General features: G+C 40.1%; 1 protein-coding gene and 1 long non-coding RNA gene across 2 annotated transcripts in view; one reads left to right on the top strand and one right to left on the bottom strand.

Moving 5' to 3' along the window:
- The window catches only part of LOC117954137 (phospholipid phosphatase-related protein type 4-like), a 76,126-nt gene extending 52,238 nt beyond the window's left edge, over positions 1-23,888 (bottom strand). The window contains exons 1-4 of the mRNA XM_034887673.1: positions 23,441-23,888; positions 4,708-4,893; positions 2,990-3,119; positions 76-271 (exon numbers count right to left, since the gene is read on the bottom strand). Of these exons, the coding sequence (XP_034743564.1) occupies positions 76-271; positions 2,990-3,119; positions 4,708-4,893; positions 23,441-23,524 (596 nt within the window). The 5' untranslated portion in view covers positions 23,525-23,888. The remainder of the gene's footprint in view (positions 1-75; positions 272-2,989; positions 3,120-4,707; positions 4,894-23,440) is intronic.
- On the top strand, positions 903-23,199 carry LOC117954155. The gene is made up of 4 exons (XR_004658756.1): positions 903-981; positions 11,388-11,395; positions 19,298-19,301; positions 23,190-23,199. It is a non-coding gene; the product is annotated as an uncharacterized LOC117954155 (long non-coding RNA).
- Positions 23,889-24,206: the final 318 nt, after the last annotated feature.

The following is a 24,206-nucleotide window of genomic DNA, read 5'->3' on the forward strand; positions in this document are numbered from 1 at the left end:
TGTGTGTGTGTGTGGGTGACTTCAGAATCCCCCACTCATATTCTGATTCAGTCAGCAGTGGACACACAGCCTTACCTCCCAGCATTTATGAGCCCAGTGTCTTGTCCGGAGCAGATATCCTCCAGAATAAAAGCTTCATCACAAGTGGATATGTTAATGTGGGTCAAGTTGGGCTTACACACATCCAGCCAGTAGGGTGTGTGTTGACCAGTGGACAGCTGAAGAATGTCAGTTATCAGTGCTGTCACACACAGGCCAAAGACATGCACACCTGTGAAAACAGCAGCAAACACTGGATCAGTACAACATGCACAAAGTACAAAGTATATTCTTACGTTAAGCTGTTTTCTTACATAAACTCACAGTCTTCTGCTTCTCCACTTTCTGCCCCTGTACAAAATGAAGCCAAATTCCCCAAGATACAAGCAATGTCATCTTTTCAATGTGTACCTAATAGAATAGCAGTGTGTACTGATTTACTTTAAAAAGTAGCATGTATTATGTAGTGTACAGTACAAACAAAAGAATAATATTCTAATTTGCCAAAATATTATTTGGAGAAAATCTCCAGTATGCCTCTTATCGGCCTATCTACTTTACTGTATCCCATTACTTTTTACACTTTTCGTCTACTATTTCATCACTAAATTCACTTATAAGATTTTGTATATATAGTAGTTCGACTATGCGCATCTTGCTCCTTATGATGTCATAAGGGGCAAGGTCCCCCTTCTCTGCTTGGCCCACCCAGAGAATTTGGCCCATCCATGAGAGAGAGATTTAATCACCAGGTCCTCTAGGTTTTTATCTGAAAATGTGCATGTTTGTCGAGGTAGGTTTTAGAGTTCTTAAGTAGCTTGATGTTCAGCAGTCACTAGTCATCCAGTTCAGCGCGCGAAATGTTTCATCCACAGTTTTGCCGAACGGATACGGAAAAAGTTGAATCTATCAACTAGCTCTGCTACCTTCTTCGTTGCTCTGGTTGCGTGCACAGAGAACTTAAAAGACAACCGTTTATCCCACTCCTCGGATTGAGCCCTGCCAATGGCCAATGTTCCAAGACCCAACATCTTGATGTGGTCTGGCTTGTCAGGCTAAGATAGACTATCATCCGACACAGGATAGGATATAATATCACACAAACTTTACAAGATCAACTTAAATAGACATAATAAAACAAATGGACAAAAAAATTCAAAAAAGTAATATCTCGTAAAATGAGGATTAATACCTACCTAATTAATACCTTTAATACATTTCAATGGTCTTCATTTTTACTATTGCTAATTCACTACCTTTTAAAACTTAAAAAAAAACAAGGACTCCCAGAATAGTGCTGTGAGTTCATTATTTTGTCCAGGTTTTAAGATCTTGTTAAAAGGCTCAGCCTGGGCCAGCATGCTGCAGAAAAAGTACCTCATAAAGATTTTCTTTCTTGCCCTTGCGTCCAGCACGGGCACTACGTCCTCAGTTACTGTATATATATATAGAGTGGACCCGTTGTTAGTTTCCCACTTTTTCTTCAATTACGCAGTATGAAGACAAGCTCAAGAATTTCCACCAGCTCTCGCGTCTAGCCCCTTCTGCCGGACAGACTACATCCTTCCGCCGGACCTTCACCCTTGCTGCGAGATCTGCCACGGCGCCGTTTACGCTGGCTAGGCTCTCACCCGCCACGCCTCCTGCCGGTTTTGCGCCCGTCTGTCATCTGAAGAGCTAATCCGACAGCCTTAAGCTTTTATGGTTTGCCAGGGTAAACGGGGATAGGGATGGCAGGGCCTTGAGACTTTGCAATTAATCCGCGGTTCACATGCATCCCGAGTCCAACAGTAGGGGCGGTATGCAATACTACTGTATATTTAACATCACTGACAATTTATTAATTAGTAGAATGTAGGAAAAATCTAAAATAAAAAAAATGAAACATTACACTTCATAGCATTTTGTTTTATACATATATTGTATTATTGTACAAATTAGCTGCAAGAGTAATAGCAGTTACCTTAAGTAAGTCAATCCTAAATTTTCCAATTTGGGAGCAAAACATCCTCCAAAAAGAGTTGTAGTCAGACCCGGGCCCATGGTCCCGGTTACGAAGGCCCCCTTAATGCATTATATTTTTAGATTTTTAATTGTTATCTGCCAACAGAATATTGTGTTTTCCTTGATATAAACCAAGTACTGTAAATCATGAGGTATTAGCCCCTTTTTATAGCATCAAAAAGCCCTTGACACAAAAATAAACAGTTAACAAACATCAGCGTGATCGGAACTACCTAAAATGACAGAAACCCTCTTTGGGATTTGACCTGTACTTTGATTTTTTTGGCCAATGTCCTATTCTCTAACATGGAGGGGGAGGGGCTTATGATCTATACTGCAGCCAGCCAACAGGCACTTTGGGAAACATTATTTGACGTGTACTTTAATTTTTTTAGTTTGGCCAATGTCCCATTCTCTAACCTTGAGTGGGAGGGGCTTACGACCTATACTGCAGCCAGCCAACAGGGGGCAATTCAGATGTTTTAGATTCATTTATACAGCTTATTCATCAATCCCTAGTTTCCACCTACTGGAAATAATTGAGACGAGGGGTGGTGCTGGGTAGAGCGTGCAGCAGACAGGACATGACGCCGATTCCATGGCTTCACAGAGCCATTCCTTGAATGTGTCTGATGATTTAGCATTTTTTTGCCAGGATTGTGCTTGCTTGCTGTAATTTTTCACAGATTCTGTGCTTTTGGAGAATACACCGACTTTGTAATAGTGAGCTAGCAGGGTGAAAACCGTTGGATCGACTGATTCAGACCTTTGCATTGTCGCCTACAGCTCTGCCTGGGTAATGTCTACACAATCTAAGGTTTGCAGTGCATGTGTGAAAGCATCTTTACTGTTACACCTGTTGCCTGTTGTCATATGTTTCTTTCTGTTTCTGTGCTTCAGTTGAGAAAAATGCATATAATCAGTAGTGTGTATTGTGTTCTCTCACCTATGAAGCGGACGGCCCTGCGGATGTAGGAGTTGAAATTACAGCCTGCAGCGTTGATGTTAGCCTCAGTCTGTGTGGCTGATGACCTCCTGGAGAGATAGCAGTAAAGAATGGCTTCTCCTATAAGAATCTGCACACAAAAAAAAGATTGTTGGTAATGCAGATGCTACATCACCAGGTACATTTGTCTCACTGATCCGCTAAATACTTGAAATATTTCCCATTGACTGCCATTCATTTTGACACGACTTTGACAGTGATTAACTTTACATCTGAAGCATTTCAAGATTCTATTTGCCTGGTTTATTTATGAAGAAACACGACAATGTATAAAAGGCTCCATTATCTTGTAACTCACATTATGGCTCCGTAGCAGCCATTTTTGTAAAAATAGGCTAACGATTGCATCATAACCACGAGACTTACCGTTGCATAGTAAACAAATCATCGTATTGTATAGAGAAGCACGCAGACAGTTTGGACTTCCATTAGCTGTTTAGGTTTAATTACTAATGTTAACTAGCATGGTACTTAGCAATAATTAGCGTATGTTATCTCCTAAGATTACATACGCTCTCCGTCTCTGCTGATTGGGAATGATTGAGATTTCTCTGGTCACAGCTACCAGAAGACTTACAACTTTCAGACACGTTGCCCACGTCACAACTACATTGTCAAGCTCAGTTGGAGGCTGCGCAGTAACCCCTAGCCATCACTGGAAAAGTGCGTCTATTTTCCTTCACTCGTCTCCATCAAGAAAAATGGGATATGTTGGTCCAATTCTTTAACTGTCTATGGTTTTAGCTGTTTTAGTCCCGCTGTTGGAATCCGCTGCAGTGAAATACAGACTTTTACAACGTGTAGCTCTCAGCATTAATCCAGTTACTGGTCAGCACTACACCTGGAATTCTGTTGGTTGTGGGACTTTGACAGGGTTGTAACACAAAAAATCCAGGACCGCGGGAGAAATACTAGAGAACATTTGCTACAATACAGAAGCAGCCAGTGCAATGAGAAGGTCTGAAGCTGGGAGCAGGAAATCTGCCCAAGCAGCAACATATCTGAGTCCGAGCAGAAAGTTAAGCAGAAGCACAGCAATTACAAGTGCAACCAAGATTTTGAGAAAAATGATTGATTGATTAACATGAAATCAATGAGAAATGCTTTCAAACTGAAAAAAACGCATTCTTGAATAAAGATATGGATGGACTGGAACTTAATGATAAAAGTAATAGCGCTGTCTTGCTCTGTGAATTAGAAATTCAGACTTCTGTTTCAGAATGTTGTGTATTTCTTTCTTGATAAATGCTTGTTCTAAAGCTCAGTAAAATTGGCTGTCCAATCTGATGAACTGAGATTCAAGGTTTTGCAGGTGACGTAGCTTTACGCGCATTAGAGCAAAATTTAGCAGTATTGCTCCTAATAAAACCTTTTATCTCGTACCACAGTATCCTGGGATCTTCCAGAGAGCAAACATGAATTTCTGCAAATATCTGGAATTGGACTGATATAGGATAAATTTTTTTGTGAAAAATTTGTTAGTGTTACATAGTGTTGAAAACCTCAAAAAAAGTGACAAACATAAAAAAAAAGCATCAAAAGTATTGGAAAAAGAGAACAAAAAGCAAGAAAAAGATTAAAAAAACATAGATAAAAAGCGTCAACAAAAGTGTTGATTTTTTGACGGGAAGACAACACAAGGGTTAAGGTTTATTTACCGTGACAGTGGGAGCGGCAAAGGCCAAGCTGAAGAGCAGAGGCAGTGGGCAGACTTCCTGTCTGGGAAGGATGTAGGGCAGAGACAGACTGCGGTCATTGCAACTGTACCCAGAATGCACCGGCTGGAAAATATCCGTCAGTTCCAGGAAATAAAGGCTAACAACAGAGGAGGCCAGGATAGGGAGCTGAAGTAAAGAACAAATACAAAAGAATTAGGAAAACAGTTTAAATAAAAATCTAATGTTCATCAGAAGAAAAATGTTAGGACTGGGTATTGGATATGTCAACATGTATGCTGATGATCCACCTACATTTCTGTACTGATACCAAAACATGATACCTTGCTGCTAATTAAAACAATCTTTTCACAAAAAAATGTTTCCAATTGAAAAATGTTAAATATTCCAATTTAATGAATCCATTTATTTTTGTATTTATCACATGAAAACATACAAGGTACAATTCCAGTGAAATGTAACCACATTTGTTCCTTCAACTTCTGCATGTTTCATAAAAGCATGTGGGTGGAGTCTTGGACACTGTCCGTAAGATCCTAGTGTCCTGATCCTCTCAGTGCTGCCTTGTGTATCCTATACCCTCTTTCTGACCTCAACAGGGAGAAAAGGTTACCTTGGTTACCAGGAATTAGAAATTTACAATGTCGCGATCGCACCATTGTGAATCAGTGAATTCCACCAATCTCCATGAATTTGGTGCGACCTCACAAACTTCACAAGCAACTTCACCGCAAATTTGATCGATCACCTGAGCTTCCCGCAACTTTCACTGCTGCTGCTCAGTTCTCCCCAGGACGAAACAAACAGGCACACACAGTATATGCAGGACATATAGTAGATGATACAGTAATTAGAAAATATGAGTTAAGGACAGCTACGCTCGTTATTGTAAGTGCGATACAGAATTAAAGGCTAATTAGTGGCTAAAAGTACTTAATCAAACCATAAGTGAATGTGTCCAAAGATGGGACACCATCACAAAGATGGGAAGTTTTCCTTATTACAATTTGAATATCAACTAGCCACTGGCAGGTGTGTTCAAATTCAATTAATTAAACTGTAAATTATTCTTTTGTATAATAAATCATAAATCCCCCAGCCATTTTTATATTCAACATCTGCAGCATTCTAAGCCTTTCCGGTAAGGTTACAAGGTCACCAGCCCAGAGTAGTTTCTTTCTCCCTTAAGCAAGGTTCCTTTATTGTTTTGGTATAAAGAATTATACCAAAACAAATTGCACTTTTTTTTGTAATTTTCACTGTATCCCGTAGTTTCATTGCACAAAAAAAGGACATTGCAACTTTTATTGTTGCATGAACAGTGAGGTGTCTAATCTCAACTCCTTGAGCTTTGTGATTAGCCTGGAGGGAACAATGGTGTTAAACCCTAAACTGTAGTCAATACAGTCAAAACCGCATTCTTACAAAGGTTCCCTTCTTTTCCATATGAGATGGTGTGGAGGATGTGTGCTATGGTATCTTCCATTAATTGGTTGGGACAGTAGGCAAACTGTAGTGGGTCAACCTGTTCTCACCCCCAACTCGTAAAAAACTGAAGCCTGGTCAGTGGCTCTCAGTGTCAGATAGCAACGCAAAAATCACCCGGGCAGAGCAGCAGCTCCACCATGGCGCTTTGAGATGACGTAGTATAAAGAGCAATAACGGTAGTGAGTAGTACAAAGGTGTTTCAAAAGTTGGGTGGGGTAGTGTATGAGTCAAACAACACAGGACTTTCACCCAGGAGATCGGAAGTTTGTGTCCCATTCTTTTCCCATTGTGTCACTAAAACCCACATTTACAGTAGTAACCCCAACCATCCTCTTTTCCTAAATTGAACTGCCGCGTTCTTGTGCCGCATGTCAGTTAAACGTATGCCCCACCCCATAGTGTCAAAAAGTGACGCCATAGTCCCCACCAAGCGCGTCTAAATATGAAGCCAAACGGCCATTAGATGTGGGTGCACTGTGCTGGGTAGTGAGGAGCAGAGCCTTGACTTGTTCAAGCAGTTCATCATAATAGAGGTAAGTACCACTGGGCGGTAGTCATTCAGTCAGGCTGGTCTTGTTTTCTTGGGCAGAGCAATGATGGGGGACATCTTGAAGCTTTTGGGTATGACTTGACTAAGAAAAACCCAAGCGTACAAAATTGCGTTATTACAAATCAGGCAAGAACGTCCAGCCCTCTTATTGGTTGGTTATGTCTGGGGGCAGAAGCAAGAAAGGAAATACAAGAAGAAGGCCCTGTGTTCTGATCTAGAGGTCAAACCAGCTCATTTTTTTAAATTGATCAGACATTGTTTTGTGAGAGAAGTTGCTACATCTGCTCTGGTCACCGAGACTTGGCTCTGCTCTGCCGGCTACAATACGAGTGTTGGATGGCGAGCTTGATCTCAGTCTATTTCTGTGATAGAAACACTGCAAGCTGCAACATTTTGCTACTCTGCTGCATCACAGATTGCTAAACACACCTGACTACAGAAGACATTAGCTCAGGCTGGCAGAATATGTATAGATGGTGAGGTTCAGAGGTGTAGTGGTAAAAAAAGAGGTGGGTAAACTATAAATTCTGTGATCAGGTGGACCAATCACCGATAAGGTGGGCCACAGCCTACCGGTGTATCCTGATGACATTGCTATAGACTGTCATTTATCACTGGTTGTTCCCTCATAGGTCACACAACCAGTATTTATATATTATTTATATATATCTGACTATATCTATATATATTGAGGAAAATAAGTATTTGAACACCCTGCTAGTTTGCAAGTTCTCCCACTTAAAAATAATGGAGGCGTCTGAAATTATCATCGTAGTTGCATGTCAACTGTGAGAGACATAATCTAAAAAAAAAAATCTAGTAACCACAATGTATGATTTTTTAACTATGTATTTGTATGATACAGCTGCAAATAAGTATTTGAACACCTATCTATCAGCTTCAAATCTGACCCTCAAAGACTTGTTAGTCTGCCTTCAAAATGTCCACCTCCACCACATTTATTATCCTAAATTAGATGTACCTGTTTGAGGTCGTTAGATGCATTAAGACACCTGTCCACCCCATACAATCAGTAAGAATCCAACTACTAACATGGCCAAGACCAAAGAGCTGTCCAAAGACACTAGAGACAAAATTGTACACCTCCTCAAGGCTGGAAAGGGCTACGGGGAAATTGCCAAACAGCTTGGTGATGATCCTAAGAAAGGTGAGATATCGGCCCAGAACTACACGGGAGGGACTGGTCAATGACCTGAAAAGAGCTGGGACCACCGTTTCCAAGGTTACTGTTTGTAATACACTAAGACGTCATAGTTTGAAATCAAGCATGGCACGGAAGGTTCCCCTGCTTAAACCAGCACATATCAAGGCCAATCTTAAGTTTACTAATGACCATTTGGATGATCTAGAGGAGTCATGGAAGAAAGTCATGTGGTCAGATGAGACCAAAATAGAACTTTTTGGTCATAATTCCACTAACCGTGTTTGGAGGAGGAAGAATGATGAATACCATCCCAAGAACACCATCCCTACTGTGAAGCATGGGGGTGATAGCATCATGCTTTGGGGGTGTTTGTCTGCACATGGGACAGGGTGACTGCACTGTATTAAGGAGAGGATGACCGGGGCCATGTATTGCAAGATTTTGCGGAACAACCTCCTTCCCTCAGTTAGAGCATTGAAGATGGGTTGAGGCTGGGTCTTCCAACATGACAATGACCTGAAGCACACAGCCAGGATAACCAAGGAGTGGCTCTGTAAGAAGCATATCAAGGTTCTGGCGTGGCCTAGCCAGTCTCCAGACCTAAACCCAATAGAGAATCTTTGGAGGGAGCTCAAACTCAAACTCATCTATCAAACTGACTGATCTAGAGAAGATCTGTGTGGAGGAGTGGGCCAAAATCCCTTCTGCATTGTGTGCAAACCTTGTGAAAACTACAGGAAACGTTTGACCTCGGTAATTGCCATCAAAGGCTACTGTACCAAATATTAACATTGATTTTCTCAGGTGTTCAAATACTTATTTGCAGCTGTGTCATACAAATAAATGGTTAAAATAATACATTGGTTTTTTTTAGATTATGTCTCTCACAGTGGGTATGCACCTACTTACAATTTCAGAACCCTCCATGATTTCTAAGTGGGAGAACATGCAAAATAGCAGGGTGTTTAAATACTTATTTTTCTCACTGTATATTATATATATATATATATAGTAAAACCCCATTGATTTTCTCCATAAGAATTATCAGCCATAATGTATAAATCATCTGAGGTAGACTGACACAATTTCTGCTCCTGATGAAGCTAGAAGTCTGTATGATATCAACCTTGTAACATTAAAACAAAAGCAATTATCCACTATCTTACGTAGAAAAACTACATCACCCACAATCCTAACAGCAACGTTTCTGATTGGTTCAACTCGCTGTTACCATAGAAACTATAGCGAAGATAGAGCGACAACAATAACTATTTGAGAGAATGCATGAAATAACATCCAGTAATTTATCAGACAATATATCCTGAATTTCACTAATGCGAAAAGGTAACTAGGTGACCTGCAACTTCTTGTCTGAAAGGGGTAGGCTAACCTAATCAATGTTGTGGCTTTTTGAGTCAGTGGCATGAACCTGCCCTTAACTAACTTAACCTCAAAAACATTAAGTTGAGTACTGTTTTCCGAGCTCAATCACTTTGGCCTTCTTTCCAAGACCGTTTGCTGGCATCAGGAGGAGGGCTGCTGTCTTGGTGGCGCTTAAAAAAATGACGGAATCCATTTTTAAAACCATTCATCATTAACTACATGAGATATATAGCCTAATGTAGGATAGTGTGACTGATGAATCTTTGACTTAGTCTGCTGCTTCCTGCTTGATGTTTTAGGCCCCCAGCGTCGACTTCAAGGCAGCGCTGCGACCGTGAATTCAAGGCACCCAACCATTGCCCAATCCTAGTACCTTCCAGGCAGCGCTGCCTGACAGGCGACGTTGGGGGCTCTATACCACAAACACTGCAAGAGATTGGTCAACACTGACAGTAATGCAGCGCAATATGATAGACTTTGGGACAATAGGCTATTCAGAGGTGGATAAACGCACTTTGCAGATGGGTAAACGCCATTTCCAAATTTTGAGAGGCGCATAAAAGGCGTTTACGTGCGTTTAGCATCCACTACATCCCTGATGAGATCACTTTCTCACCACAAACAAACATCTTCAGAGTTTGTTTGAAAGCGTACCGAGCTGACCTCTTCAAGCAGGTCTCGGTGCGCTTGTTTGGTCTGCTTTTGGTGTGTACCGCAGTTTGATTGCCACGTTCTCACCTGCTTAGACAAACCGCATCAGCGAGACAAACAAACTCTGGTTTGATTTAACTGAACTGAAGGCTATCAATGTTAAAACGCCCTAAACCTGCTCTTCGTGGATGTTTAAATGTAAATACAATATTAACAATAAAGCCTCAATTTCCATTTAAACAAGCAATATGTAGGTCACAATTAAAATGCATTCTTAACCATTTGAAAATTATATTGCAAACTCTATTTTACTTTTTAAAGACTAAACCTGCTGTACAGTTGACACTATTAAAATGCAAAAGATGCAACAACACCCCCAGTAATTGCATTGCCATTAACATGTCACCACTTGTAGAATTTTTTCCATCTACAGATTTAGCTTCTGTACGTCGGCAAAATTCACATGTACTGCAGGCTATTTTTAACATACTGTCACTGGCACAGCTGACGTGATCCAGACACTTCTCTCTGTAGCAAATGCTTTGAACAGGATCAGCGCATCACAGGTAGTCAGATCAGTTCTGACGCCTGCCCACATGCAAAAAGAAAGACTTACTCTTCTGTTAGTATTTTACTCAGTTTGATTTTTTTTGAATGGGAAAATCTGTTCCTGATAGATAGACTCCCTTACCTATTGCGAGTATGCGTCTGTTTTTTCTTCTGATGCGTCATGTCTGAAGTCAAGAAAGGGTTTATTTAACTTTTTGTTTTGGTGATTGATAAGGACTGTATAAATTTGCTGGTCTTCAAAAGGTGTGGCCACCAGGGGGCATCGATTAGAATGCAGACAAGATGTTCCTTTTGGGCTTTTTATTGTAATAAAGGATGGTTTTGAATGTGTATGGTTTGGTAGTTGCACGCACACAATCTAGGAACTTAGCAATAATTACAGCAACACTGTATTATTTTATCCATCTATATATATCTGCACAGTCTTTCGACGTCAGCTCTCTTCCAAACTTTACCCGAAACCGAAACTTAAGCTGTCTTCTTCGGCGAGTAGTAGAGTGCAGTGCCGCTCCTGATTGGCTGATTTTCATCAGCCAGTTTTACCAGCCTGCAGAGGTCGTCCTTCGTCACACTTTTCCTTCTAGAGCTGCGCATCGGAGTGTGAATGTGTTGATTGTTTATCTGATGAGCAGGTGGCACCTTGTATGACAGCCTCGGCCACAGTGTATGAATGTGTGTGAATGGTGACGGTTTCCTGTATGATGTTGTGTAGTCGTTAAGACTAGAAAAGCGCTATATAAAAAAATACACCCCAGCACTTCTCCACGTCCCTGCAACGCTACCACAATACAGCTCCCATAGAAATAAATGGGAAGCAGGGAAATGACAAGAGACACACTGAGACACACTTCCCAGCCGGGTGGGTAGTCTCTACAGCGTTTAAAGGGATGTTTCAGCATTGTAAAGATGAATATATCTTTAAATTGTGTCTCTTATGTAGAAGAAATGGGAAATGTATTTCAAAATTGGTGCCTTCTAGCCCGAGAAAAGCCAGAAAATGTGTTTTTGTCCCATGTGGATGAAAGACACCAAATACCAGAATGCACTTGCTTCCCTTCTCAAAGAGTCCACTCCCAACCAACGACCGTTTACTGACAGACAGGGAAGCATTCAACTCAACAAAAGTGTGTATTATTGTTAATTATAACCATATACACAAATGATTTCACCGTGGCTCAAGTGGTGTAACACATTTAAAATATATAAAATACAACATTATATATAAACGACATACAAAACAGGCTAGATTTAGTACACACACATTACAGGCTCCGTAAAGTTCAGCTAATGCAATGGTAGCATTAGCGCTTGGAGTGATGTAAACACAGAGTATAAACATAGCCGTGAATCTGCGTGGAATGCAGAATGGTCAGCATTTAACAGTCACAAACTCCACTAGCGATTAGCAGTGGTTAGATAAAAGCCCCCCATTTCTGCACCAGTCTGTGTCCGTGATAACACAACCCACCTCCACGAGTCTTGACCGGCAGAGCAGCATCTGCTCTGAAGGCTAGCAGGCCTGGTACCTAGATAGTTGAGTCCGGTACACTGTTGTTTAGCCATGTTTTCGTCTAGCGTTAACTTTACAACTAGCCGTAACTCCTGCCCTTGTTTGGCGTTTCTGCTTTAGCACACACCGGTGTTGATGTCCCCTATCTGGCTAGCAGCATTGGGCAACACTGCTAGCTAAGGTCCTGGTCTCCAGAACAGGCGAAGCACGTAGCGTGTCAAGTATTCCGTCTGTAGTAAAGTTTCCTGCATATTCTCCGATCAGTACCTATGTATCTCGGTGATAATCACGTGCAGTGGTTTGAATCCACATAATTGTTGCAAAAGTTTGTTGCTGAAAAGAGATAGCTGTAGCTTAGCTCCATGATGGCTGACGCTTAACTCGCTTTGGGTTTAACCATGCAGAACTAGCTGGCTTGTAGTCCTCTGCCTCTGGGCAAAAATGCCTGACGATGCAATGATGATGATTTGCCTCATCTCTTTTTTCGAGACACAAAATACAGAGATCTTTCGTCTAAGGGGGACAGGCAGGAAGTTGTAATGTGTCACTTGTTAAGCCAAGTACGCCTATATTTCAAATATGTGCCAGAATTTTTCTTTCAGAGTGGAAAAAGAATCCTGAGGTTGAAACTATTTTTTTGGAAGGGGGGGGGGCTGTTAAAAGAATTGCACTGTATTTCACAGTAATTCAATGAATTGCATTCATTAAACAAAACAGTTCTGGTTTTGGATCAATTCATACTTCTTCCAAGTAGTCATAGGCTGGAAATCAAGGCTGGAGTGCTTTAAGCAATGCTAATTTACTAGATTGTTTAAAGTTTTCTGTCTGTTGAATTGCAAATAAAAAATAACCCAGAGAAAATAGGTGAATAACTTAAATACCCAATATTGTTGTTGTCCTAACTTATCTTTTGTTTATTTTTAAACAAGTCTATTGATGTTATTTATAGAGAGCTGTGGGAGGGCTGTGTTGCAGAAATTAAAGCAGCATATTTTTTGTGTGTTCTGTCAGACTCATCTACTTATGTGAGTGGCAGAGACCTGGAAGGGGCTTTTGTCCGTATCTTGTGCTGTGGACATCACAAGAACGTCTTTATTGGTGTAGAGGAGCTCCATCACGCCACAGCGCAAGGTCTTTATGCTACAATGAGGGCTGGTAAGCCTGGCTATTAAATCTGTCTGTGTTGCTGGGTTTTGCTTCAGACAAAGGACTTGTCTTCGTACTTGTTTTTGTACATCTGCATTAGTGCTCCATTCAATGACATTGACCATACCATCCTGTTAAAGAGACTGGAACATTTCGTTGGCATTAAAGGTATCACACTAAGCTGGTTTAAGTCCTATTAATCTGATCAATGTCAATTTGTTAATGTTACTAAATTCTCCAGGTATGCTAAAGTTAGCCATGGCATTCCACAAGGCTCAGTGCTTGGACCAATTCTATTCACCTTATATATGTTTCCTCTAGGGAATGTTATGAGGAAATACTCAATTAACTTTCATTGTTACACGGATGACACCAAATTATTGCATTGCATTCAGGTTTTCAAACACACCACACCACCGGCTCTTGTTAAAGTCTTTAAGGACATCCACATAAACACATACAGTGGCAAGATTTCAGTATTAGTATTACTTGATCTTATTGCTGCATGTAACACGGTCAACCATACGGTAATTACGTATCTGAGCAGACAAATATGACATGCAGAGCTCCCCAAACCTCCATGCTGGGGCCTCTTCTGGTTAACATCTACATCTACATGATTCTGGTTATGGAAACAACTACAGTTACAACAGTTATGATTACGACACACATTTACATAACCATGTCACCAGCATTGAAGAAATCAACAATTGGATGTGCCAGAACTTTCTCAAGCTTCTCAAGCTTTCTTAGACTCAGACCTAAATTTCAACAGCCACATTAAGAAAATTACAAAGTCAGCCTATCACCTTAAGAATACATTAAGGGTTAAAGGACTTATATCTCAGCAGGATTTGGAAAAACTTGTCCATACTTTTATTTTCAGAAGACGTAACTACTGCTATGCCATTACAGGTCCCTACCTGCCCGCAGGTGGAGATGGTCCGATACCATTTTTGCTTCCCAATACCGATTTTGATACCTGAACTTGCGTATCGGCCTATACCGAGTACTGATCCAATACCAGTGTGTAAAATATTTTATTATGTTTTAACAACTGTATACTACTATCCATGTATGGATATGATTTATCACTGATACAGTGTACGTGTTTCCTAATACGTAACAAGGAACATCATATCAGAAATATCAAAGATATGTTTGAGGATGTTTAGAAACACTGTGCTTATTAGACAGTCTGTCCATGAGGAACCACTGACAAGTTTCACACTGTAAAATGTTGACCACTTTGATCAAGAAAAATGTTTGGTGTTTTTGTAAAAAGAAAAACCCAAAGAATATCAAAATGATATTGGGGTTTTACCTGGGTCTAAGAGCACTAAGATGCAAATGACCTCATGTACTTATTCGCAAATGGTTGAGGTCATCGTACTATTATTTGTATAAAGCTTAGTGATTAACTGTTGCAGCAGGGGAGATACCACTAAAGCAAAACTTGTCGCAGAAGCTTGTCACTAAAATGAGAATTGGTGGTCCAAATTAAAGCCAGCCCAGCAAAAGTTAGTGAGCCTGATTGTCGCCTGCTCCTGTGTGTCTGTCTGTCTGTGTGCGAGACACTGTTTGTGCCACTGTGTATGCAAACCATCATTGTGTATGCAAACGCACTCGGCTCATCCAGATACTCTCCACGTTGTCTTTACGATCATATGCTTAAGCCATATAATGGCAGGGAAATCCTGGGCCTGTATATCACTTTATGATTTTAAAAACTGTCAACTCTATCTGCCTCAAAAATCCAGGGTTGGTCAGGCTCTACTTAAAAGCTCCATAAAAGATTTTTTTTTAAATACAACAATCGTGACTAACGGGTGACTGCTGACAAGGCTTAGACAACAGGTTTTTTCATGAGTGTTTCCATGTTCTAAATTGCCACACTGGAAGGCAGGGCAAAAAGCTTGATGTCAAAAAGAGGGGGAGATGAGAGGATGCATTTGTAGTGTTGCATGCAGTTGTACACTGACGGAAGAAGTTGCGTAAAGAATGAAACCCTGTCTTCCCTCAGTCTTCTCACTGCTATCCTTTTTCGGCAAGTTACAAAACATGTCACATACAGCCGGTAAGGGGTTTTGAGAAGCTGTTGACGATCGTACTTATCAAAAATATTTTGATATTAGATTTTCTCCATATCACCCAGCCATAATATCAGCTACCACCTACGGCTACGATCCTGACTATGTGGATAGGCAAGACCAGCTCTGCGTCAATCTACATCTTTACATTAGAGGGGGCACCGAGGCAAGCGTGAAGGAATACTGCCACTTTTCTGCTGTGTGCCCCTGTCGGTTTCCAGCGGGATGTCAAGAGCTGTGGTGTGTGTTCACTGAGACCCGGTTGGATCCTGGAGTGCCATTCAACCAAGTGACTTTCTTTTATCTGTTTCTGTTACACAGAATTTGTACGGTTATGCATGAGAAATAACAGTGATTGAGTGATTCATTAATTGGTTGGTTGAGTGTTTAGCACTTAGCATCCTTCACATTCTCAGTAAAGGTCATAATTAAGAGATGTCTTAGAATTTAAGACTGGAGTGAAGATTGTGCATCAGACTGGGGAGAAAAGGGACTACAGGGAGATACAGGGGTTACCACAAAGATACTAGAAGGGGTGGGGAGGGGCATAGAGAATGCCTGTGTGCAGGGTCTAAACTTTTCTGCTATGCCCCTGCCAATAAAGTCACTGCAATACCCTACTCTATCTGTAAAGTGTCTTGAGATAAATCTTGTCATGTATTGATACTATGAACAAAATTGTATTTAATTTAATAACAAATGTATGATGTTGATGATGAATGGTGTTGCAATTGCTTACATTAAGAAAATAAATTTAAAAAAACAACAACTATAAATTTCTGGTAAAGCTGGACAATATATACATATTACATTAAATTGATACTGTATTGTCTGAATTTGTAATATGGCACAAGTGGTGTCTTCCTGTTTTTTACGGCTGCATTACAATAAAGTGATGTAATTTTCTGAAATTTCAGACAGTTCTAGTTCTTAGTCATTATATCCAAATTGAGTCATACCCATAAAAACTCGAGAATAAATATAACACAACAAAAAAAAAAGTAAAAAAAGTGCTTGTTGTGCTGTGTAATAGCATGAGGTATGGAAGAGTATACCGTTTATTTTGTGTCACAGGAGGTCTTAGCCTTCCACGACGCTCCATAACCCTGCCAGTCAGATTACCATGAAGAGGGTGACCGTGTCATTCTTAACAGATGATCATATACCTGATCCACTGTAATCACCATCTCAGCCCTTTTGGTCACTCTATCAATCCTGGCCTTCTCAGTTACCCCAGTATCCCCCCCCCCTACCACACAGTAACTCCAAACACTACATAAGACTGACATAAAAAACATTCTCACCACTTCCGTATTCACCTTAAAGGACTGCAACTTTCTCATACATTAAACCCGTGGGCTTAATTTTTTCAGCAATGAGTCAACATAATCAGACCATGTTAGCCTGTCAATAAAAACAAAGCCCAAATACTTGTATGTGTTCACTCTCTATTTCTACACCTTTGATTTCCACTGCCTCAGCTGTGATCTTTTTTTGTTTCTCCATATTGTCCATGCTCTAACTTCCGGGGCATATACCCTCCTGGGTGTGGGCCTTCTACATTATACATATCTGAGGGAGTGAGTACATTGTTCTGATCATTTTGAAGATAAGCAAAACCTTAGTGACCACTGTGTACACTGAGGAAACAAGGCTAAAGCAGGGATGTTTTTCTCCTCTTAAAGTCTCTAGCCCTCAACACACAGATGTAAAAATACACCCCATTCAAAGGGCCATGTTGCCTAGCAGCCAGTTGGTGGGAGGATGGCGTGACAGTATGTGAGATAGAAAATGTAGGAGACAGAGCAGCTCTGTCAGGCAAAGAAAGGAAAAACACAATAATTATGATAGATTCAGAATGTTTTTACGCCAAAGCCAAGAACATTCAGCCCTATCAGCCAACAATAACCAATACTGATACAGATTTCAATATTGTTGCTACTGGGGAATAAAGGACCCAGCTGAAAGTATCTTTAATCTTGCACTCTGTTTTCAGTTAACACGGCAATATTTCAAGAAAATCATCAAATCAGTAAAAACTATGTGCCAACAGGGTTTTCCTTATCAGTTGTTCATCCATGAATTAGTGTATGCAATGGGCAGAAATCGTGGAAACACTCTTTCACCACACTTCAGTCTCTGTGAACATGTATTGTGGCACAATATTTTCACATAAAGCTAGCTATCAGGCAGCTAAGTGTGAAGTGGGAGTTGGACTGTTAGTGTTCTCTCTACCTTCAATCCCACTGCACAAGCTGCATCCACATAGGGCTCGGCGATATGGAGAAAATCAAATACCATGATATTTTTGACCAAATACCTTGATATATCAATAACGCAACAATATTGTAGTCCTTACTATTGGTGCTTTCACTAAATATTTACACAATGAGATTTTTGATAAATAATCATCAGTAATGTGGATATAATGACTAAGTGGCTAAAGGCAAATAATAGAGCAGTCTGGTAAGTTCAGAAAATGACATAATTTTACTGTGATGCAGCCTTTAAAATCAGGAAAAGACAACACCTATGCCATGTTACAATGTTATGATATCCAAAATCAAAGATAATATGTAGTCTCATATCACGATATTGGTATCAATATATTGTCGAGTCCTAGGTCAACATTAAGCTTCCTTTGAACACAGTTTTTGGTTTTGCTGTCCGTTTCCTGGCCACAAACCATGGTCAAGTTCTGGACTGATAGTGCTGATTTCCAAACCTACCAAAAATCTGCAGTTCCACTTCTCTTCCCCAAGCCTCCTCGCTACTGCCGTCTGTACATTGGTGAATACAAGTCCGGATAGCCAGACAACCAAAACGTTTTAGCGTAATTTTAATGATGTTATTTAAGTTACAGTAAAGGTGCTTTTAAACAGTTACGGCTGCGCAATAGATTTTCTGTATTTTTTAAGGGGTGGTAGTAGTGCTGAGACTACGTCGTCTGATCCTGTAACCACACATGGAGCGTTATTTTGCCACAATGTCAATGTTTAAACTGGCATTGGTCGTGTACATGAAGCCTTTTTCCAGGTGTGCCCTTGTTGGAGCCTAGCGTGTTCCTTTGTTGAGTTTTTCTATGATCAGTAACTACTTAGTCACTGTTGGGATCCTTGATATGTATTTCACTTAGGGCTGGGCAATATAGATAGATAGATAGATAGATGTTTATTGATCCAAAGAAAAATGGGAAATTCCGGTTTTACAGCACCAAAAACAGTCACAAAGCACAGAATATAAATAAAAATGAAATACTAGGAAAAATATACATACATACAATATACATGAAATAATGATATGAATAAAATAAAAACAAATATTTAAATATGTACAGGATGGGGAAACAAAAATGTGCAACTGCTTAAATAATACGCTAAAATATCAATATCAATATTGTATCGATAACAATATATGAGACTAGATCGCGTCCTAAATTTTGGATATCGTACTATTTCCTTATTTTATTTAACCTTTATTTAACCAGGAAAGTCCCGTTGAGATTAAAAACCTCTTTTTCAAGGGAGTCCTGGCCAAGACGCAAAACACAATCAATTACATTTATAAAAGTTATATAACACAGACCGTTAAAAACATTTACAATGTAAACAGGTCATTTCAGGTTCTCTCAATCTGGATTTAAAAGCATTTAAGGAAATAACATGACAAGTATTGTCTTTTTCTGGTTTTAAGGGCTGCATTACAGCTGAGTGATTGGATTTTCTGAATGGCAACTGTATGAATATTTACTAGATGAATTACTGTTGTACTTACAATGGGGACTTATTGTTCATTGGTGATACTAAGTTTATTTCTGGCATGAAGCATAACGCAACTAATTAGACAGCTTGTCTATATATTGGTGACCCAGTTTCCCAATATGATTTGATGCAAACGGGTCAACAGGCATTTGTCACTATGACGACTTCCGGCAAATTAAAAAGTAGGCGACATCAGCAACCTGTGCTTACGCCGTCACCGCGCTACATCTGTCTTGTTTTGCAAGCCATGTTGGGCAGTAGCGTTACTAGTTCAACTACTTACTGTTTTCTTAATCAAATGGCCTTTAAGTAGCTTAGTTTGTGTATTGATCCAGTAGACACAAGCTACATTTACCCCAGCGGAGCTTTCCGGGGTTTGAAGGTTAAAAGTTATTTATTGGTCAGGTGAACAACAATAAAAGAAGTAGTCATTGGCATTGGCATTGCCTCAGGCACCACCACGCTCATTAGATAACTAAAAGAAACACAAAATGCACAAGTAAAGTAAAAGTTTTGCAAGTTACAATATAGGTCTAACATGTAACAAAAGATTTGGGAACTCGGACTGAAACGTATGGCGGTGAACAGCCAGATTGAGAGTCTGGCAGAGAGTCAGCATTTCCCTTTTACCAAGTTCATGTTCAATTGAGTGTCAATTGGATGGTATGCCGTCGGCGAGTGGAAAAAACAGCTGTCCAAAGCTGAGGACGCCAAAGCTCATGACATGCTAAAGCTTAGGACGTGCGCAGACAAGGAACATTGTATGCCTCTCACCTTTTCAGTCGGGTGGCTAAACATTCAGCTACTAGTATCACATATGCGAGCACAACCCAGCTCTGTTGTGAAACTTAGACAAAACGAGAGTTAGCAAGTCCCGGGGTTCGTTGTGCTTTGACACCATGTTGCTGTAGCTTGGCTTGCTACATTTATTTGGGTGCTAACGCTAACATCTATGCAGTAAAGCTTTATTTAATGTGAAGTAACTGTTAGTTTAGATCACTAAATGTTCCGATAGTGTTCCTAAAAATGGTAATAAGCAGTACAACATCGAAATAAACATAATTGTATGGTTATAAACCAGCAAACTACTGTGCAACACCTAGTGGTAAAATGTGGTATACCGGTCCAGTCCTGTGTTTTGGCTTGAAAACATTCAAGCCTACTAACTAATTTGAACATATACACCTTTGGTCTAACTCTTGTGTATGGAATATTTTTCTGATTTGTAATCACTTTCATCATATTGGTTGGCCAATTGGTTGGTAAAATACTTATTTTCAATCAAGTATCAAAAACTGAGGAGGACACGCTGTTGGACGCTGTCCTCCTCTCCTACTCTTTCTACCAAGCCTAACAAATCTATCTCTTTCTCTCCCGGAATCTGTCTTTCTGCGTGAGCAGCACTGGTTGAAGCATGAAAACATAGTAAACTAATTAATAACATAACTTATTACACCGTTCAGCACTCTTTCAGACTGATACCTCCGGTTCAAGCTGGTCCTCCTCCTCAACACGTGCCTTTTTCAGTCACAGAAAATACTTTTCAATACTCATCTGGATTAAAGCAGCAAACATTCAGTGTAAGAGTAAATCAATGACATAACATTATTCATAATAAGTTTATTTGATTCACAGCTGCTACATAGTGTTCTGACCTCGACAATGCAACTGCATTTTACCGCAAACTTGCAACAACTTAACTTTCTAAAGCAGGCGCAAAGTTTGCTAAGGGTCGGGTCGGGACTCCTACGTTTACATAACACTGACAACATTGTATTCAGACTATAACATATTTTTATAGCACTTTTTAATGTGTGATTGTGTAAAGGTGTTCACGAGATACCAAACTTTTGTAAACTTGTGAATTTTGCCAGCCGTCTTCTCCCGTTTTCATGGAGACAGACGCTGCGTGAATGGAGTGGGAGGGGCTGTGTGTGTTTGTGTGTGTATGTGTGTGTGTGGGGGGGGGGGGGGGGGGGGGGGGGGGGGGGGGGGGGGGGGGGGGGGGGGGGGGGGGGGGGGCGTGTAGCCTATGTAAGAGAGACGTGTTAGTGTTTTAAATAGCATTTAATAATAATAACGAAACACAATATGTGGCGGTCAGTGTTGATTGTGTGGCACACCGCCACATATTAGTCTATGTGTGGGAAACATTGTAAAGCTACTTTCTGTATTTGTTACAGAATGAGCTGGCAGGACATTTTTCAGGAAAAAGACTGTGGTTTGGGGATTTGGGCTTTTATATTTCTAATCCATAGATAACTTGTTTGTGAACAAAAGCTAAAGTCCTAAAGGGAATGACTGTAGATGGTTATTGTTGATTTTGTTTAGATGTGCCAAATTGTAACTATACAAGTGATATTGGTCGGACATTTATGCTTATGCTATGCTAGCAGCAGCTGTCACTTGTTGCCATAGCAACTCCAAACACCCTGGGCTATAGCCATCTAAAGCCACAGAAATTCAACACGGTGTGTTTTTGTTTAATGATTAATGCTGTTTTTTTTATGTTGCTAGAGCTGCACCATATCAGAAAAATGAATAACGTTGTTGAATATTGCAACAATGTTTTCAGTATTCAGCTAAAATACAAACAGCTGCTTGTTGAATTTAAAACAAACAAAAGGAAATAATTTCCAACTTATCTATCTAATAAACAAACTGGCAAACAATTTTTTTTACAGCCGATAGATTACATTTACAATAAAGTACTAGAGCAATTTCGAAAACATTTTGACAACGGTTATGGCTGAGGTTCAACAGCTTTGACTTTGACTGTTTTGTGCTACTTGATTTCTGGATATAACGTTAACAACCAAACTTCTTTTTGGCTTTTTGGCTAACATGGACACCACATGAGAGACGAGACAACGCCGCCGTGACAATGCAATATCGTTGACAAAAAAAGACAACAATATAATATTTTCTGTCTCTCGCGCTTTCTCTCTCTCTGCAGACACACACACACACAAACAGTCCGGAGCTAAATGTGAGATTGTCTCAGTAAGCTAGTCACTCCGGTTCTGCTGGTTGATGAACTCAGCTGTCATAACAGGCCGGATGGGTAGCACACCGCCACGAATCCATGAGGAAACTGTCTGATTACTCCATATTTTTAACATGATATTTTGTGATTAAATTCTGAATCTGCCACGTTCTCTGTCAGGTAAATACAGTAGCACAATGTCTTTTCTCTGATGTAGGTAAAGCCTACAATCAGTCAGTAGAAGGCTGTACAGTGGAGCTGCATATGAAGTGGTTTGGGGTCCTTCTCTAAGTAATTTTGTTGGTTATGAAAAACTCTTCAAGCAGCAATAGGCTACCATAGGCCAAACAGGCACATTTTCAATGGGCACTAGTTTAACAAATTGAACATTAAATTGAATATAAAACCATCACTAAAAAAAAAAAAAAGTGCAGTTTTCTACTGATATTTTCTTCAATCTAACTGAAAAAATGTCTGAGTGTCTTTCGCGATATGTTTATTGCGCCAGTTGATATTGCGATGACGATAATAAAAAATAAACTGGATATTGTGCAGGCCTAGATGATGATAAATGTTGTCAATTTTCATGTTCATTTAAGCAAAAAATACAGTGTTTCATGATAATAAAGAAGCCTGGTTTACTTCATAGGGTGTCTACTTGTGTTACGTTGTTTGGTTTACATAACAGTGTTATAATCAAAAGATCTAGCCTATATTGGAATTCATTAAAAACTTTGATTTGTTTAAAAAAAGTAACAAATCTATATTTTTTTATATTTGACTGAAAAAGAAGATTTATATTAATTGGATGTTAGAATTTTTTAACCCAGCCCTAGTTGAAATTATGAAGAGTGGCATTAAACCTAAATGATCATAATTGTGTTGTCATTAACTGTCGTTTATCAACACTGTAGCTGTCTACTGAGCTGTTTTGATTGATTACTTCATTGATGAGGCGCTTGCATTTAATGGAAAAGCTGTATAAAACATTGCTTCCCACCACATAAAATTGTTGTATACACAAGGAATCCTAATATGTGGAGACTGCAGTGTCACTGGCTGCAGAAGAACAGGGTAAACAGGGACTACAGGAGGGGAATACAGATGCTACGTATCACTGCTATCAAACTGCAACATTACAGCTGGACCGGCTCTTTGGTAGAGGCTATCCTACAGCATCTAGAAAGATAACTCCATATTTATTAGCATCAATAAACCCAATAGTGGTATTAGTGTGATCGCTTGCATCCTTAAACCAAGTGTCAGCCAACCAAATCAAACAGACAGCAGCCTGCCGACCAGTCACTTCAAATTGCACCTCTCGATAGATAGAATGATAGATAGATAGATAGATAGATAGATAGATAGATAGATAGATAGATAGATAGATAGATAGATAGATAGATAGACTTCACCTCTACAAAGTAAAAGCACGGCAGCAGAGTGACGCTGTCCTTGGTCTCATTCCCGCCTTTCAGCCGCTCCTTAGCACGAGACATCACGAGCGGCAGGTGGTCTCTCCCGTTGCCGGGAGACAGGGAGCTGTACTTAATTCCCGTCGTAATTTTGGCGAAATTCCGACAGTTTGTCTCCCCCAAGCCCTTAATGAAGGACCTCCATCGCCCGGTGAGGGGATGCCTGTAAATTGGATTTATCCGTGGTCGGCTCTAAAATTCGTTTTTTGGGGGTTCAAAAAATGGTGCCAGCGCATGACAGGCACTGTCTTCCCCAAAGATGTTCGCCCCGTGTGCTGACATTAAAACTCATCGTGAAAATGAAACCGACGTTCAGAGGAGAGCGCCTCCGGTCAGTAATGCTTAAGCACTCACTCTGCTCTGCCACTGCTGCAGAAGGTCAACTTTGCAACAATGGTAGTTCGATTTCCTGTCACGACTTTCACAATAAACCCATTTGGCTGTTTCTCCGTACTGTTTCCTAAGCTAACAATAATTCCACAGGATATTTGAAATGTGTGTACCTTAGTAATATAGCAACTAGGTTTCCAAAGGGTTTTTTGCTTTTTTATATTTAATTAATACTACAAAGAATATAACCACATCTGGTCTAATGCCGCTTATTTTGGCTAACTTGACGCCGACAGCCGGTGCCAGGCAGTGGAGGAGATGGCCTAAATGAGATGATTGAAACGAAGTCTCACTCTGCACCAAATTAGAGCAAACG

Source organism: Etheostoma cragini, chromosome 12 (genome assembly GCF_013103735.1).
Source record: "Etheostoma cragini isolate CJK2018 chromosome 12, CSU_Ecrag_1.0, whole genome shotgun sequence".
NCBI classification, from domain to species: Eukaryota; Metazoa; Chordata; class Actinopteri; order Perciformes; family Percidae; genus Etheostoma; species Etheostoma cragini.